This window comes from Aspergillus pseudoviridinutans (assembly GCF_018340605.1).
Source record: "Aspergillus pseudoviridinutans IFM 55266 DNA, scaffold_3, whole genome shotgun sequence".
Taxonomy (NCBI): domain Eukaryota; kingdom Fungi; phylum Ascomycota; class Eurotiomycetes; order Eurotiales; family Aspergillaceae; genus Aspergillus; species Aspergillus pseudoviridinutans.
In genome coordinates, this window is record NW_025091283.1 from 1,252,416 (window position 1) to 1,269,074 (window position 16,659).

The following is a 16,659-nucleotide window of genomic DNA, read 5'->3' on the forward strand; positions in this document are numbered from 1 at the left end:
CTATCAATAGTGCTAGCTGTCCATCCTTGTTATAGTTTGATGAAAAGACCTAGTAATACCTGAGATCCGCTATTACTAGAAAGCAGATTATTAAAAAAAAAAAATTGGCCTATAATTTTCTGCTGTGGGTGTGGAGTGACATGAAATAAGCAAAGGAGAATAGATTGGAATTTCTGAAATAGTATAAGCCAGTCAATCCTTTCAATATTGCTGAGATCCAAGGTTTAGAAAGAAGCTAACAGCAATAACAGTCTCTATCTATGGCCAAGGCTAATACACCTTCTAGGACTCCTTAACCACTCTTTCACAAGGAGCTTCCTCAAAGAGTAGGACGGCCTGAACCTGTTAAGAGTCAATGTCAGCTATGCAAAGTCCTGCTCGCCTAGAAGTATGTACAATCAGAGCACTCTAACATCCTTTCCCTGTTGAGAGATGGACTAACCCAGCCTAAAGGCACTTAGAATATCCCACTCAATAATTTCCCCAGAGATAGGGAGAACAGCAGAAAGACTCATTTCAACCCTGTCAAACGGGGCAGTCACTATCCACCCAGTGTTTGTTTCTCCCTGTATGGAATTACAGAAGAGGGTTTTAGAGCGCTTTCACCCTCGTGGTTGAGTTTCTGATCAAGTCAATAATGGCTAGCTTTCCGAACTATAGCGGTGATTATGAGAAAGATGATAGTGACGGAAAATATATATTCAAAATAATATGCCAATCAGTGCATTTTAATATAAAATATGATCCGGCGCTGAATCACGGAGATTGAGAAGGCATCCTGATGCCTCTAGATTACTGAGAGAATTGTACTGTGCAGGAAAGGCAGACTGTTTAAGTCCGCACTATTTGCAATTGAAACTTTTTAAATCCATCTAGCGAGTTAATGAGAATAAAAGGTCAAGTAATGTCAAATGTGGGATTGATTGAGGTCTGTTTCTCTAGGATATTCAATCCACGTCCAAATTTCGACTGCGACACCTATCCAATACCGAAGACTACTAATGTGGAATGCGGGATATGGGCCTTTTTCTTGGCAGCGAGAATCAACCAGCCCGATTAACTCAGTCGGTTAGAGTGTCAGACTTGTAGGTCAACCCTGGAAGCCTATCTGAACGTCGGGGTTGAGCCCCCATCAGGCGCTTTAAATCGTTTTGTTGCCCCTTTAGACCTTTTTACTTCATCTACCCTTAAGATATGGCAAACCTCCTTCTCGTGTCCAGATAATGGGGAGTCGTTGGTACCTAGGGATGTCGCTGTATCACTCCTGTACTGGCTATTAAAGCTGACCCACTGTAGTTAGAAAAACTGGACCACCCAGCAGTTTGGGGACAGGCGTCTCACGTTGTCTTAATGAATACCTCTCGAAAGGCAGGTACGCGAGTCTGGTGGAATAATGGTACTACAGAGTACTCCAGCAGATGACGTTTTGCTGCAGGCCTGCCATTTGAGCGTTAATCCTTAGGTGGAATTCTGTGTCGCGCAGTGATTTCATCCCTTCATCCATCCCAAACAGTGTGATATCATCAGAGACATCATAGGTGGTGCTTGGGACCACATTGCTCTTCTGCTGCCACCATATTCATGACAATTGTCCGAGTGCTACCTACACTACGAAATATCATTCGTACTCGAAGGGTTCTACTTTGGATCTGCTGTGGATAACCACGCGCTTGGGGTGGTCAAATGAACTCTGGTCCTGGATTTGGAACACGAAAAGATGGCCTTCAGAGAAGCGAACAGTGATGGATGGTACGGCGTGGAAGAGGAAAGGTTGATACTGACTTGCCTGACCGGGGAAGATCTGATACCGCTGATCTCATCCGGGCAACGTCCAAGCTGCGTCGACTGACGAGACAAACATCATGGGAATCGATCAAGCTGCGACCAGGACATGCCAATCTGCGCTTTTTCGAATACCGTGCCGTTCCCACATGAGTTTTCTCGGCGCCAGCCATCGGTAAGGACCCAACAACGTTAGTCCACTATCCACTTCTAGAAGAGGTTCCTCTGCGGCATCAACCCGTCCAGCGCGCTGGTAGTATACTGATGGGCCACGAAATTCACCGGAAGATCGCGAATGCGCCGTGAACAAGTATGTAGCTGTATGACCATATTAGGTGCTTCTACTCCAATCTCCAAGATCTGTCTATGTCGACTATTGACAGCCAGAGACCGCAGATCGGTTAGAAGATCCGCGTTGCATTTCCTAGCGGACGAAAGTTGGCGACGAACTTCGAGTTAGTGCATTGACAACATGGCAGACATGAGCGTCGGGGTGGCAAATGACTGCATCCCCCATTTTTTAATTTTCCCTCCTTTTCTCTCCACTGTTCGCGATCCATGGGTTGAACGAAAGCCAATTGGCTTCTAGTGGCTTCGGAAAAGGGTTGCGAGGGACGGAGGGAGCAATATATATTGGACTAATTTAACTAAACTATCTTGGGCGGAGAGGCAAGAATTAATCATTTACCGACATGGCTTGGCTGGAGATTACCAAGGTATATTGAACCTTTACCTTTGGATTTGCTGCCCTATAGGATTCCTTTGCACATCGCCCTAAGATTGCCACGATGTCCACTTGGTTGATAAAGCCGAAGGTTGTGGCTGCGGTAGGTAGGTATCTATACTCCGCACGCTGATCATCTGTTGTCGAAAGCTGCGAGATCTTGAGTCCAAGACATTTCGTCTTACAATTATTGCGAATCGCTATAGATAGCGATTGAGGTTTCGCATTCAATATCCTTATATTCCGATTATCTACAAGAGTCTTTGGCTTCCAGCAGATATATAAGTTAGCATATATACGTAATGTACCCGTAGGCTGTAGCACAAGCCACATGGCATCATTCAGTAACCTCAAACACCGAGGCTTGCTTATGTCTTTTTCTCCACCACAGAAACGACAAGATGGAAATCCATCGAAACTTCACCCGGGCTGATGGCGTAGAGCAGCACAGACACAGGTATGTCATCCCCATGCACAGGAAGCACCAAAAGACATGGGGTTCCGGCCCACAGCTTCAACCACTGTCCGTTCTCTGTTCCATCCACCTGCCTACCTGCCTAGGTTATCATTGAGCGACTGATCAAGCGATCCTGACAACCTCACATTGGCTAATCTCTCGGTCTGCTCGATGAATCCTCAGTGGACAATTGTGCAGTACCGATCCGTCTCGTTCTGCACCCTCTCCGCCTGTTTTACAGCATAGCCCTAGGACGCTTAACAGCTATGAGCCTGGCGATATCCTCGATTCGTTGAGGATACTCTCTGATGGGCTGCTTATTATTCGTCCTTCAACAGATGAGTTCTGCCCAACAGGCCGAGGAATACTTATCTTGCTTTCAAAGCTATTTTGAATACACTGCACGAAGCCACCAGGATCAGACTCGCATAACTAATGATTAGCATAATAACTAAACTTGATTCATTGGCACCTCTGGTCCTATGTTTCTTAGAATGGATCAACACAGTTTGCTTGTGGAGAATCATGGATAGCTTTCAGGCACTCATCTCCGCACAGATGACCATACAGACAACAGTCTCTCAGCAACTTCTTGAATGCCTGTCTCGACGGCATCTGGGCCACAGAGACTCCAATTACAACGAATCAACCACATTGACAGAATTGTTTCCCAGTGGTGATCTGCAGGGACGGTTTGCCTCGTCTTGTCGATCGAAAAGCGCCATCAATTTCTTTTGGTCCACTCCCGACCCTCCAGTGACCTCATTCCGGTCCCCGTAAGACCATCTGGAGGTCCGCCAACCCATCAGATTGTAGTGGAGTCTGTTATTATTGCCGATCCCAGCCATCCTAAATGTACAGTGCCCCCTAAAAAGGATTAACTACATGACAGCGACCCGTCGAATTGTATTATCACTGACGAGTCCGAGCAAACAGAAAAAGAAAGCCTCCAAAAACCTTTTCCCTTTTCGTCTTCTTTTCTTCCTCTAGTTTTGTGTCAGTACTGTCGGCTGGACGTCCTGACCAATGATGTCATCCTATTTCGAGCCTCAGAGGACTCCAGTCTCCAGCAATACTGGACGTGGGTAAACCCCCGATTTGAGTATTGATCGATGGTTCGCCTGCCTGTGGTCCGGATGAGATATGCCGGTCAAGCTCTCTTTCTTACACTGTGCCTTTGGGTAGCGCTGTCACTGGGACTGTGATCTCATATAGGACCCGAAAGGAGGATATATACCCTTACTTCTCGAAAATTACCGAATACATTAATGCACGAAGATATAATATTCCCATGACATCTGTCTTACCCATTCTGTGTCTGCATCAAAACCCCGTGTCCAAGCCACATCCGTACTAGTCATACCTAGACCCTAGGGTATTTGCGTGTCTTCCCCCTCCTGACACATCCTGTGCTTCATTTTCTTACTACTCCCGTTCATCCTTATCATTGTCATTGTCTGTGTCCTCTGCTACTTCTTGCGACTTCGAGGCCGTCTAACTGCTTCTCTTTCGTCCTGTGGCCCACTTGTTCCCCTTGCTGACTCTTCTCGTGGAAAAGGTGAGCATCCAAAATTTTATCGCGTCCCACCTAAGGAGTCTTTCCCTCCCTTCCCTCACTCTCTCTGGTATATTACCTCTCGCTGCTGTTTTGCAGTAGCAGTAGCAGCAGCAACAGGGCTGAAGCACATTTAAAACCGTCTACGCCACGTCATTAGCAAGTGACTCGGCAACATGGACGACGATTACGATCCTGTCCCACGCAGTCCCCCCATATCACCAGCTGATATGTTGTAGAGTGGCTAACGCACTGGGAGGATGATTGATATCAACAACACTGACATTGTCTCATAGGAAACAACGCAAGGAAAAGTCAGGGTCATGCAGCAACCCAAGAACACGGACCCAACTTTCCCCGTTGACGGAGGGGGATGTCGACCTCCGGGCGAGACCCACGTTGAAACCCAACGATCGGTGGACCCTAATTTATCTATTGAAGACTACAACCGCGTTATGCTGCAGTATACCCAGCGACGCATGTCGACCTTCCTGGACATGGGCAACGACAGCACTCCTCCTCCCAGTCGCAGCAGCCGGAGTAGCGACAGCAGCGGCAATAGTGGTGTCTCAACCAGTGGTGTGCTGGCCCGTCAGGCTGCAGGCCCCACCTCTCTGGAAGCCTCTCACCTTCGCAACTCCCAGACACCCGGTCATAAACCCGTTAAGCACGCTGGCGATCCGAAGACAGGGCTTTGAATTTCCATCTTCGTAGGCGACGCTCTCTGACAACGACTACGGGTTTGGTGTTGCGGGATCTACTCCGTATTGTCTCTCATATGTCGTTGACCACTATCCATGATGACGACGATGATGCGGTGTTTTCTTTCTTCGATGGAAGAAGTGTTGATGCTTTCATGGGAAGCTTCAATGGCCAGAAACTTTGTTCCCCGTCGATCTTTCCGGCGTTTTGATGAGTTAGCGAGGAAGCGTTCTACGATTTTCTAGCGACAGCGAGGCGATCCTTTTCGAGGGTGTTTTCTCGATCTCTGTCGCCGAGATCATCGCCCCCTTTCTTGTTCAACTGCCCCTTTTGATTTTTTTTTAATACCACTAGAACACGCTTGTTCCTACACTTGATCCGACGATGCTTATTTTTCCTTCTCGGATACCTCCTGCATCTGATACATGCGGCATAGTAGGAACCAACCATCTCCGACAGAGTTCATTTTCACCTTCAAAACCTTTTTTTGAGGTTGTTGATTGGGAATTTCTTTCAAGGTGGCTTTATATAGTGGCTCCCCAGTTGCTAACCCCTCCCGTTCTGCTCTGATTTTTCGTCATTTCATATCTTATCATTCGTTTGGCCTGATAAAGGCGTCCAACCGTTTCGCACTCACCCATTGATTGTAGCTGTTCGGTGTATGTCTTCATATTCTGACAGCAGCCGTCAATCAACAACTTCACCTCATCCCGGGATATCTCTGCTGGTCCATGATTCATCTTTTTCAGGGGGAGGGACAGTCGGATCTTTGTATCCGACACTGTTTCATTGCTGCCGGCGTGATTTTGCTGGTTGTTCTTCTCCAAGGGAACTGGTCTTCCCTTGACTGACTATATCTTGTTACGATGCTACGGCCTTCCTGCTCATGATGTGTTCTATATGTGACTCGTGGCTACGTTTAGTGAACCTAGGGCAGCAGCTCGAGGATTTATGCACGGTATTAATGTCTTATTGTGTCCTTTTTGGGCCAACTAGGGTCGACGCTGGACCAATTGTAGGTATTGCTTCGAAACGTAGTTTCAGAGGCAAGGCTTGAGTTTCTGCTCCATGTAGCCCCTTGCATGGGCAGGGCGACTGACTCGATTGATCGATTACTCACCTTGGAGTAAGCATCCCCATTAGCCATCCTGACTATTCCAGGATGTGTGGAAGGGATGAGCATGAACCGATAACAACAACTTGGCCCTTGATACAAATCAGAGACTGCGCACTGTTTGAGACACAGGATAGTCGCAGTCATATACCTTCAACGATGCTGCTTCAATGCCGGAAATGTGATTTTCTCATTCGCGTTCAGATCGCGACCTCTGCAATTCTATCAGAACTGCTCCCGATGGATCTCACGCGCATTCCATTCATACGTGATCTGGACTCGAACAACATTCCATATGGATAAGTTCGATGCTCAAACGCCGGTCATACCACTCACGTCCACTCATACCTGTCTTGGACGTGTTTTCCAAACACCGCGGTATAGTTCAAAGTCACTGAAACACCTTCTTCTGCCAACAAGGGACAACGACACTTCTACCTACAATGTCTCAGATAATCGACCCCTTCACCAAGTAACCGATCCGACATTTTCGCCGTCGTCTTCGCTTTGAAAACCCGCCTCCGAGCGATTGTATATTTCTCAGACTCTGCCAACAAAACTGGCGTCGCAGTCCATCGTCGAACTCGCTGACGCGCCAACCACAACCTCAAGTCACGAACAAAGTGATAATCAACCAAAATGCGTCCTCTAACTATATTCTGCACTCTCTCTACACTCTCAACCACACTCGCGTTCCCCTACTCCCTACCATCCAACTCAACCAGCGCATCAAAATCGACTCCTTCATCAACTGGGACGGCGACTCTACCCTCGCCAACACTCAGCGCACCTAATTCTTGTCCCGGAACGCAGTCCAAGCAATGTTGCGCAACCCTCAGCGAGATAGGTGACAGCCTCTTCAAGCCATTGGGCATGGTCGTTCCGATCCTGGGGGCAATTGAGCTGAAGTCCCTGGTTGGGCTGTCGTGTAAGTTCCTTTCCTCTTTTATCATCAGGTGTATCCCTGCCTGTCTGGCCGCATGTACTGATCTCATACTAAACAGGCAAAAAAATGGCGGACACGGCCCCAGAAACCGACTGCGGGGATGCAGTCATGTGCTGTGATGATGCTTCAGCTGTTGTGAGTGCATGCTCCAATTCAATTCCGCGAGGACGGAAATTGAATGGAATGGAGATTGGCTGACGGCTGACATTGGTTTTTCCTTCCCAGGCCGCGGACAATTTCATGCAGACTTCCTGCCAGGACTTTGCGGTCGCGAAGAAGAAGGAGCAGGACGTGATTGACCGCCAGCAGAGCCGGTATTCGGCGTATCGGAGCGCGATGATGTCGGAGTCTGCTACTCCTAGCCCGGCGCCAGTCCGTCCGATGGGCTCGTCTGTCTCGAGGGCGAGGGCGACGCCTACCAGGGTTTAATGCGGACTTTTGTGATATATAAAGGAGAGAGGGCATAATGCATTCTTTGTGTGGATGGTATTATGTGGGCGAGCCATGGTGAGGATATTGGCCTGCTGTCCTCCGAGTGCTCTTCATCGTGCTTGCAGGCTTTTTGTTGCATTTCTTACATTCCTCTGATGTGTCATAGCATTATACCGATTTTGCAAGGTTTGGAGACTGGATTTGTAATATTATTCTTCTCCCGCGATTGTGATCGCTGCAGGAGTGTCATACTCGCTTAAACATATTTCATGCACCATCAGAACGTAAAGTTAATGTACAGTAGATTCTTGACACGCCTACTTCTACCTCCAGCCCCGGCCAGACGGCGGGTATCCACCACCGTATTGGTTCCACTGACCCGACGTGCCCCGTCCCTGGCCCCCAGGATGAGGCGGAGGAAAGTGATTTGACCCCGGGGGCATCTGTTGTGCCGAGCCCATGTTCCAGGGAGGGAACTGTCCTTGCGCGTTAAAAGGTGGCGGGAATGCAGACGGGTTCATTCCCGTGCCCTGAGGAGGAAATTGCATCGTCGGCAGTGGCGGAGGTGGGGGTGGAGGCCACTGGCCTTGATAATTTGGTGGGCGAGGTGGGGGAGCACCTGGTGCCATCCGTGGGGGAAACGCAGGTGGCACGGGTGGCACGTTCCCGCTCGGAGGGAAATGCATAGGCGGTGGAGGCGGAGGGTGAGAAGGGTGAAATCCGTGAGGCCCTGCGCTGCTGTATTGAGGGCTCTGATGTTCAGGAGGTGGATATCGAGGAGGGGATGGTGCGCGTGGAGAATAGGACCTCTCTCGGGACCGTGATCTTCGTGGAGAACGAGACCGAGAGTCATAACGCCGGTCATTAGCTTCATGTCTGCGCGGAGCCGACCGGCTACGGGAGCTTGAGCTCCTCCATCGGCTGTCGTCGCTCTCTGGACTGCCACTGTAGCGACGTCTCCTTGAAGGACTGCGKCTGCGGCTGGCACTCCGAGTGCGGTTTCGTCTTTCTTTCATCTGCTGACAAAAGGCCCGCGACCATCCATAGTACGTGTCACCATAGAGAATGTCTCCCGTGGAGCTATCTCGGATAATTGTCTGGCCCATTTCATCAATGTCTACTACTTCGTTCTCTTTCTGCTCTGTTTGTCGGGAGTTGTACATCCGATCGACATCCTTGAGAAATGCCTTGAGCGCCGTCACCAGTTTCCCATCCGCTGGCCCAGCCAGGAACTGCAGAGGCTTGATGGTATCTGGGCGTAGAGGAACCGTCGAATCGGGAATGATGTGCGGGACGAGATTGCCGGCTGGGAGGTCATAATAGGGAGCAGAAGAATCTCCGTGAGTCGACGGCATCACAAAAGGGATATTCTTCTCTGCAGGTCGGTAGATCGTGTCCGTGTTGCTCTGCTCGACATCAATTGATGACTTGACTGGTCCAGACACAGCCGAGTTCTTGACAACCTCCCGCAGCTTGTTGACATAGTCGGCACCGTAGTACCCATTTTTATCCCATATGTCCAGTAGATCGTCTAAGCGCCTATGATGTTTTGGGTTCTTGGATCGATCGTATGATGCAGCGTAACCCAGTAGTTCCACGATATGCGGTTGTAGTGAACCACTCAGCGTGGAGAATGCCGCAGAGGTGTCCGCATGGTACTTGGTATGATGGAAAAGATCGTTGAGTAGATACAGAATATGCAGCCTCTTTCTTTTTGACGAGGGGCCAGAACGAGACTCTGCCGGCTTGGACGGTTGACCACTTTCCCCGGTGGTAAACGAACCGGACAAAGCAACCAGGTATTTACCCCAGACACCAACGCGGTTAGATGACGAGACGACATAATTCAAGAGCCATGTCTTGCATTTCTAATACAGGTCGGGAGCGAAAAGTTTAGTATTCCAGTAACACCGACGGGCAGGACTCGACAAGTCAAACCTGGATGTTCGCTACGGAGCAATGCGACAGCGCCGTGTCAAGCAGAGTGTGGAAGGCTGTGATCTCATCGCGCGGGACAGAAGTGGGGTCAGGGCGTAAAAGCCCAGCTGAAAAAGATGCCTTCGCAATGGCAACTTGGTGAGAGGCCATTGCTATGGTAAGTACGCGAGCAAGAGGAGAGTTGCCAGGTCGAAGAATATGATTGCAGCGACATTTCAGACTCGATTGCGGGATCTCCGTCTGTTGCACGTGATCTGACTTTACATTGCTCGTAGCTCTCGCCCTTCTCGGTCCATCTACGTTGAAGGCCTTTCAGACGATCAGCTTAGCTCCAAGGGCAAATGTGGGCTCTCAGCGCTCATATCTTTTCTCGAGGGATGCACCATTTGAATCACCAGATGATGGAGAGAGTGGCATGATCACCTCTCAGATGTTGTAGTATAAGTATTTATGCCTCAGGCACTTATAGTCACTAGATAACAATCCCCAAACGGAAGATACAGATTCTTTCGATGGTATGATTTTCACTGACGAGTCAACCTCAACAAATTTATCAGCAGCAATAATGGACCAAATGAACGCTGTCAACATATGCTGGTTTCGGAAAAGGAAATCCGCCATCAGCCCTAGCCATGACTCGCCGAGATAATTGCTTCAACGGCTCCATGGACTGCATGGCCCTGAGTTTTAGGACAACATATCTATCTACCTTGGGATTACAGAGTAGACTATCACAGCACGCTTCTCGTCGGCTTCGCAGCGATTCGTCCGGCTGGATCTCACGATCATCTGCCTGTCGATGGCGTGAGGATGTACCTCCATTACGTGTACCTGGCGAGGGGCGCGGTAGTAAGGTGTTAGGCCTGAAAAAGCCACCTCGGGTGCTGTATTTGTTGTTGTCACCAAGGTATCTAGTATCTCTGGTAGACATTGCCATACATGGAGAGTCCAAAGTTATAAGTCATTTCCATCACTAAGAAGCTCAAGGTACTTAATGAAAGTTCAAAAAGTGTGACCACTCGGCCCCCGCCTTCCGATCCATCTGCCGACGGAGGTGTATGATCTGACTGACCTCCGTGGGTCAGCTCTGCATCCATTTTCTACAATTTTCGCTCGTGAGAGACTTTACCCTCCCTTTTTCAAGTTCACGCCACTCTTCCTTCCCTGCCATCATCACTCAAAGTGGGTCATTGTTTGATGGATCCCCGCAGTCTACTCTCCACCAGGGTTGCAGGTGAGGTTGGATTGCATGTTGTAAGTACCCTGAGAGGCTCAGAGTGATTTATATTTAGGCGTGTAGAACCATGATATGATGTTCATATAATCTCGGCTGTCCCTTGTATCATTTCGCATTTTCTCAGGCTGCCCACTCACTATCGAGTCTCTCTCGATACTACCCACGCAAAACATCTAGAGTACCCTCAGTATACACCACCAAGCATCAACACACATATTATTTCTGCAACAACCACACACGCCTGAAGAAAGCATAACGGAACTCTACCTCTACAACAGAGCCATTCAACACAAACAACCTTCTTCTCTTTGAAGTCATCTTCAAAATGTCCGTTTCAATTCCCGTCCGTCCAGCAATCCGCCATTTCTCTGTCCGCCGTCCTCCACCAGATACTCGCACTTCCAGATTCATAGCCAGTTCCTGTCTTGTCTCAGCAGTCCTTCTCCCTTTTGTACCTCCGGCGCTGGAGAGCTTTCGCGAAAAGGACAAGACTTATTCAAACAAGTGAACTTTCCCTGTACTCTGAACTCGCCAATCCGCTAATCAGCATACTGATCTTGTTCAGACCGCATCCACCCCTTTGCTTCCATGCTCGTTGAAGTGCACAAACTAGGAGGCTTTGACAACTTCGACTGAGGGACTTGTCCCTCAAAATGACAAAAGTTATTAGGTCTTCCGATTTACCCTTCGAGGGCGCTGTCGGCGGGTTACTGGCAGCTTTGACGCAAATATATGAAGACTAACAGGCGGGCCATGCATAGTTCKGCGTTACTGGTGCTCGGATATTGCTTCTATGATCAGTGGGACTAAGGAATGTCCGTATGTTTTCAACTAGTTAAGTCTGAAATAAGACATAATATCCATCTCAAAAAAAATACATTAATCCACAATTCAGGGTGATGGTGACCTATTGCATTCACTATTTCAGATGCATCTGGATGATGACATGATGCCTGTAGCCTCATTTAATCTTCAGTCTGAAAGGTCATTGGTGGTAGGATGGTATGTGAGGCGAAGAGAGTGCAGAAAAACACAGAGAATATGGTACATAGCTTATCACATCCAACGACAGCGTATTACTACAACCATTTAGGCGACTTTCTCATACACCTTCCTTTGACGTGCCCTCGGTGAACAAAACCAAAACATCGCTCTAGCTGAGTCGGTTGCCCCTCGGAGGTCGAAACGGCTGAGTAGCCTCATATTTCCCCTTCTCGAGCACCCGCTCCGCCTCCGTCTCCGGCTCGTGACGAGTCGGTGCGGGATCATGTCCTGCCTCTGCACTAGGCGAAGCGACATCATCCGCCGCACTCTGGAAGCGAGCCATGTTCGCCCGTTTCAAGCTGGGGTTTTCTGACGGTGCGGTGATCGGCTCGTTGAGAGAAGATTGGCGTCGGTGTTCTGCTTCCATCGCGGCAAGCTGCGCCTTCTTCTTCAATTCTGCTTCATATCTAGACGCACGGTCCGCATTGATGGACTTTTTGGCAAAGTAGTAGGCTCCGCCGCCAGCTGCAGGATTGTCAGTTTTGCTGGTACTCAAATAACTTGCAATTGCTGACAGCAAGGCCAAAGTTAAATGAGACACTTACCGACGCAAAGAGCTCCCCAGCCGACCCTGTTAACATGCCAATGATTAACTGAAGTTAGCAAGGCGTCTCCTTCTCTCTACAATTGCTGATGGCACTGTGCAGGTAGTATCTGCTCACCAAGTTGATCGAATCTACATAAAGAACAGCCCCAACAAAGTCAATGCTAATATTCTTCCCCGACGATATCTGTTCCTAGAGTAGTACGTACCGTATTCATTTTCAAAACGTGATTTGAACGAGTGCAATATGTGAAAATTCTAAAGTAACAGTGCCGATGAAGTGAAATCGAAGTACCTAGCTCGGAGATCTTCACTACGTCAACCGGCCGAAGACCACTGCTACCCCGACCAATCATAGCGAGCTCTCGTACTCCGCCACCCGTCGAATGCCTGAGGCTGCGCCTGAGGCTGCCAAAGAAGAAAGGCGTCATGCTTCTTTTCCGTTTGATTTCTAACATCTCTCAACCTTTATCTTCTATTCACCCTCACCTTCGCCTTCGCTGTCCATTTCGGATCGCTCCTCTCGATACCTCACTACTCGACTTAGCGGCTCAAGCTGTCTGCCGACTTGCAGCTTGTCGAGGGATGACTATCTCCCGAGTAGTCATTTGAGGCGCTGGTAGCCTCATCGAGCATCTGCACTCGTTTCGTTCGTTCACAGCAGATTTCCACACTCTATAACATAGACGATATATATCACTTCCTGCGGTAGAAGAATACTTTCAAACGTCATGCCTGCTAAACGCAAGGCTACAGACAGTATGGCTTCAGTGACGAAATATGTCTGGATGAAGGCTGACCATCAGCTAGGCGGTCGGTCAAGCAGGGCTTCAAAACGAGCGACTCCTGTGCCGGGTATTGAGGATGTCGGCAGCAGCGATGAATACTCGGACTATGTGGATGAGAAGGAAGACAATCTGAAAGGCAAGCGCAAGCGCATCTTATATCTGTAACAGGCCATGCCGGATTGCTGACAGTCTCTTATACAGATGTCGTGGACAAATTCTCCCTCGAGTCTTTCAGCAACAAGAAAAACCCGTCTGTTTCGAAACACGATCCGAACTTTGGTTACAAAGACTTCTCCTCGCTCTCCCTGAAACCGGACCATGCGAACCGTCCTTTATGGATTGATCCGCTGAAAGGCACCATCACCCTGGAGAGTTTCTCCCCACTGGCGCCCCAGGCACAAGACTTTCTGACCACGATCGCCGAACCTCTTTCTCGCCCGACGCACTTGCACGAATACCGTCTGACTGGGAACAGTTTGTATGCGGCCGTGTCCGTTGGCCTGCAGCCCGCTGACATCATCAACTTCCTTGATCGGTTGTCCAAGACGCCACTTCCCGATACCATCAAGTCGTTCATTATTGACTTCACCAAGTCCTACGGAAAGATTAAGGTCGTTTTGAAACACAACCGCTTCTTTGTGGAAAGTACGGACCCTGCGATGCTTCAGATGCTCCTCCAAGATGAGGTTATTGGGCAACAAAGAGTGAATGGTTCTGAAGGAATCATCCAGCAAGCGGCTCCAAAAATGGGTGGGCTTGTGATTCCCGGCACCAAGGATGCTGCGGGTGTACAACAGACCTCGGAGGAAAAGCCAGCGAATGGCGTCCCGGGCCAAGATCGAAAAGAGGATGATATCCTTCTCGCTATCCGTGATGATGACGACGACGATGAACAAGCCCAAGTGCATAGCTTCGAGATTCCGAACGAAGCTGTGGAGTCTGTCAAAGCGCGTTGCCAGGCCATGGGTTGCCCCGCCCTTGAGGAGTATGATTTTCGAAATGACGAAATCAACCCGACTTTGGATATCGATCTGAAGCCCAATGCCCGGATTCGGAGCTACCAGGAGAAGAGCTTGAGTAAGATGTTCGGTAACGGACGTGCAAAGAGTGGCATTATCGTTCTGCCATGTGGTGCGGGAAAGACGTTGGTAGGCATCACGGCTGCCTGCACGATCAAAAAGGGAACGATTGTTCTCTGCACGAGCTCCATGTCGGTTGTTCAGTGGAGGAATGAGTTCTTACGCTGGTCAAATATCGACCCGGGTGACATTGCGATTTTCACCTCCGACAACAAAGAGAAGTTTCGCCGATCCACCGGTATTATTGTCTCGACATATTCAATGGTATCTCAAACAAGGGCCCGGTCGCACGATGCCCAGAAGATGATGGACTGGATCCAATCGCGCGAATGGGGTCTTATGATTCTCGACGAGGTGCACGTCGTGCCAGCATCCATGTTCCGGAAGGTCACTTCGGCCATTGCGACGCAAAGCAAGCTGGGTCTGACCGCAACTCTGCTGCGTGAGGACGACAAGATCAAGGATTTGAATTTTTTGATTGGTCCCAAACTCTATGAAGCTAATTGGATGGAACTTGCTGAGCAAGGTCATATCGCCAAGGTCCAGTGCGCTGAGGTGTGGTGCCCAATGACTACGGAATTCTACACGGAATACATGAGAGAGAAGTCGCGAAAGGCCGCTTTACTCTACATCATGAACCCCCGAAAATTCCAGGCCTGCCAGTTCCTGATTGACTACCACGAAAAACGGGGTGACAAGGTCATTGTGTTCTCTGACAACGTGTACGCCCTCGAACGGTATGCGCTCAAACTGAACAAAGCCTATATCTATGGTGGAACCCCCCAAAATGAACGAATGCGGATCTTGGAAAATTTCCAACACAATGAGCAAGTCAACACAATTTTCCTTTCCAAGATTGGAGACACATCGTTGGATTTGCCGGAAGCCACCTGTCTGATTCAGATTTCCTCGCATTACGGTTCGCGACGTCAAGAAGCGCAAAGACTCGGTCGAATCCTGCGAGCTAAGCGCCGCAATGACGAAGGGTTCAATGCTTTCTTCTATTCACTCGTATCCAAGGACACCGATGAAATGTTCTATTCATCGAAACGGCAAGCTTTCCTCGTTGACCAAGGCTATGCGTTCAAAGTCATCACCCATCTCCAAGGCATCGAGAATCTGGAAGGGCTCGCATATGCCACCCCTGCCGAGCGCCGCGAACTATTACAGGAAGTCATGCTGCAGAATGAGACGTCTGCCGAGGTTGAGAATGTCACGGACGATCTCTTTTCGGAGCGCTCTGGCGGACCGAAGGGTAGAACCAAGGGAGGGGTTAAGAGGAGCGCAGCGACTCTTAGTGGGCTGGCCGGTGGCGAGGACATGGCCTATATTGAGTACAACAAGAGTAGGAACAAGCAATTGAAGGACAAAGCAGGCCACCACCCACTGTTCAGGAAATTGGAACGCGAGCGCCTGAAGCGGAAGAAGGAGCTTCAAGATATCATTCGGTGATTGGCTACATACAACTCGCGTCATAAAGAGACTGCAACCTTGCGCGTTCTGAATCAGAATGAGTCTAGATCACTTTTAATACATATTATGATTATATAAAGCTCTTCACGAGTGAGCTGGCAGATCGTCTATTCTAGCTGAATATTGAAAGTTCCGTTACGTAACCCTAGGACTCATCATGAATATGGATTGTAAGCAACCTACGAGATTGAGACTAAGATTTTTTGTAGACCTAGAAGGCATGCTTGCTAATCATTCCTCGACCTCATGCGCTACTCCATACTGCTGCAGAATAAGAGCAGTTACCCCGCTCTGTCGGCTTTACACTGCAACAATAATGCGAGATGTAGTCTGCAGACACTTCCTAAGTTCCTGCTAAAGCACCTAGCTCTGCTCCGTGATGCTGACATATCAATATCCTCAAATGACGTAGGGTCGGCCACCCAAGCCCCGAGACGCCGAGCCCCCGCCTCAAACACGAKAGAAGAATATCAGATATCATAGCTCTTTGGGCAGTCAGATAACAAATAAAGATGAAGATAGCATCCTGATTTGTCCCTGGACGACGAATATAGCTTAATGATCTGCAGGGTCATATACCAGCTTATTCATGCATCAACCACGCACGGGGTCTAGATGCATTGATCTATGTCATCGGTTCGTAACATCTCGTTCGTCAGTGCTTCAGAGAAAGGATATATTAGGTCCAGTGTGTCTGGGCTCCAGGAGACTGTCAACTTCTGCTGAAAATCGTGGAATACTAGTTTCCTCACTGTCTGATACACGAGTGAGGTCCAAGCGTACATATTCGAGGTCTTGTCTTACGCCGTACTCTTTTCCTTCAACGAACATACCTGGTTCGAGT

At 49.0% G+C, this 16,659-nt stretch overlaps 5 protein-coding genes and 1 non-coding gene across 6 annotated transcripts; 4 read left to right on the forward strand and 2 right to left on the reverse strand.

Annotated features, from left to right (window-relative positions):
- Positions 1 to 1,050: 1,050 nt before the first annotated feature.
- Positions 1,051 to 1,139, forward strand: Asppvi_004178. Its single transcript has one exon. It is a non-coding gene; the product is annotated as a tRNA-Thr (tRNA).
- Positions 1,140 to 4,841: 3,702 nt separating this feature from the next.
- On the forward strand, positions 4,842 to 5,216 carry Asppvi_004179 (uncharacterized protein; the record flags this gene model as incomplete). The annotated part of the gene is made up of 1 exon (XM_043300134.1): positions 4,842 to 5,216. The coding sequence occupies one exon, from the start codon at positions 4,842 to 4,844 to the stop codon at positions 5,214 to 5,216; it is 375 nt and encodes a 124-aa protein (XP_043156069.1).
- Positions 5,217 to 6,973: 1,757 nt separating this feature from the next.
- Asppvi_004180 (uncharacterized protein) lies at positions 6,974 to 7,709 on the forward strand (the record flags this gene model as incomplete). Its single annotated transcript, XM_043300135.1, has 3 exons — positions 6,974 to 7,262; positions 7,339 to 7,415; positions 7,506 to 7,709. 3 exons carry the CDS (start codon positions 6,974 to 6,976, stop codon positions 7,707 to 7,709), a joined length of 570 nt encoding a protein of 189 aa, XP_043156070.1.
- A 326-nt stretch (positions 7,710 to 8,035) lies between these two features.
- Asppvi_004181 (uncharacterized protein) lies at positions 8,036 to 9,800 on the reverse strand (the record flags this gene model as incomplete). The annotated part of the gene is made up of 2 exons (XM_043300136.1): positions 8,036 to 9,580; positions 9,651 to 9,800. The coding sequence occupies 2 exons, from the start codon at positions 9,798 to 9,800 to the stop codon at positions 8,036 to 8,038; spliced, it is 1,695 nt and encodes a 564-aa protein (XP_043156071.1).
- Positions 9,801 to 12,040: 2,240 nt separating this feature from the next.
- Asppvi_004182 (uncharacterized protein) lies at positions 12,041 to 12,693 on the reverse strand (the record flags this gene model as incomplete). The annotated part of the gene is made up of 4 exons (XM_043300137.1): positions 12,041 to 12,416; positions 12,477 to 12,502; positions 12,594 to 12,662; positions 12,685 to 12,693. 4 exons carry the CDS (start codon positions 12,691 to 12,693, stop codon positions 12,041 to 12,043), a joined length of 480 nt encoding a protein of 159 aa, XP_043156072.1.
- A 513-nt stretch (positions 12,694 to 13,206) lies between these two features.
- Positions 13,207 to 15,794, forward strand: Asppvi_004183 (TFIIH/NER complex ATPase/helicase subunit SSL2; the record flags this gene model as incomplete). Its single annotated transcript, XM_043300138.1, has 3 exons — positions 13,207 to 13,234; positions 13,286 to 13,424; positions 13,499 to 15,794. The coding sequence occupies 3 exons, from the start codon at positions 13,207 to 13,209 to the stop codon at positions 15,792 to 15,794; spliced, it is 2,463 nt and encodes an 820-aa protein (XP_043156073.1).
- Positions 15,795 to 16,659: the final 865 nt, after the last annotated feature.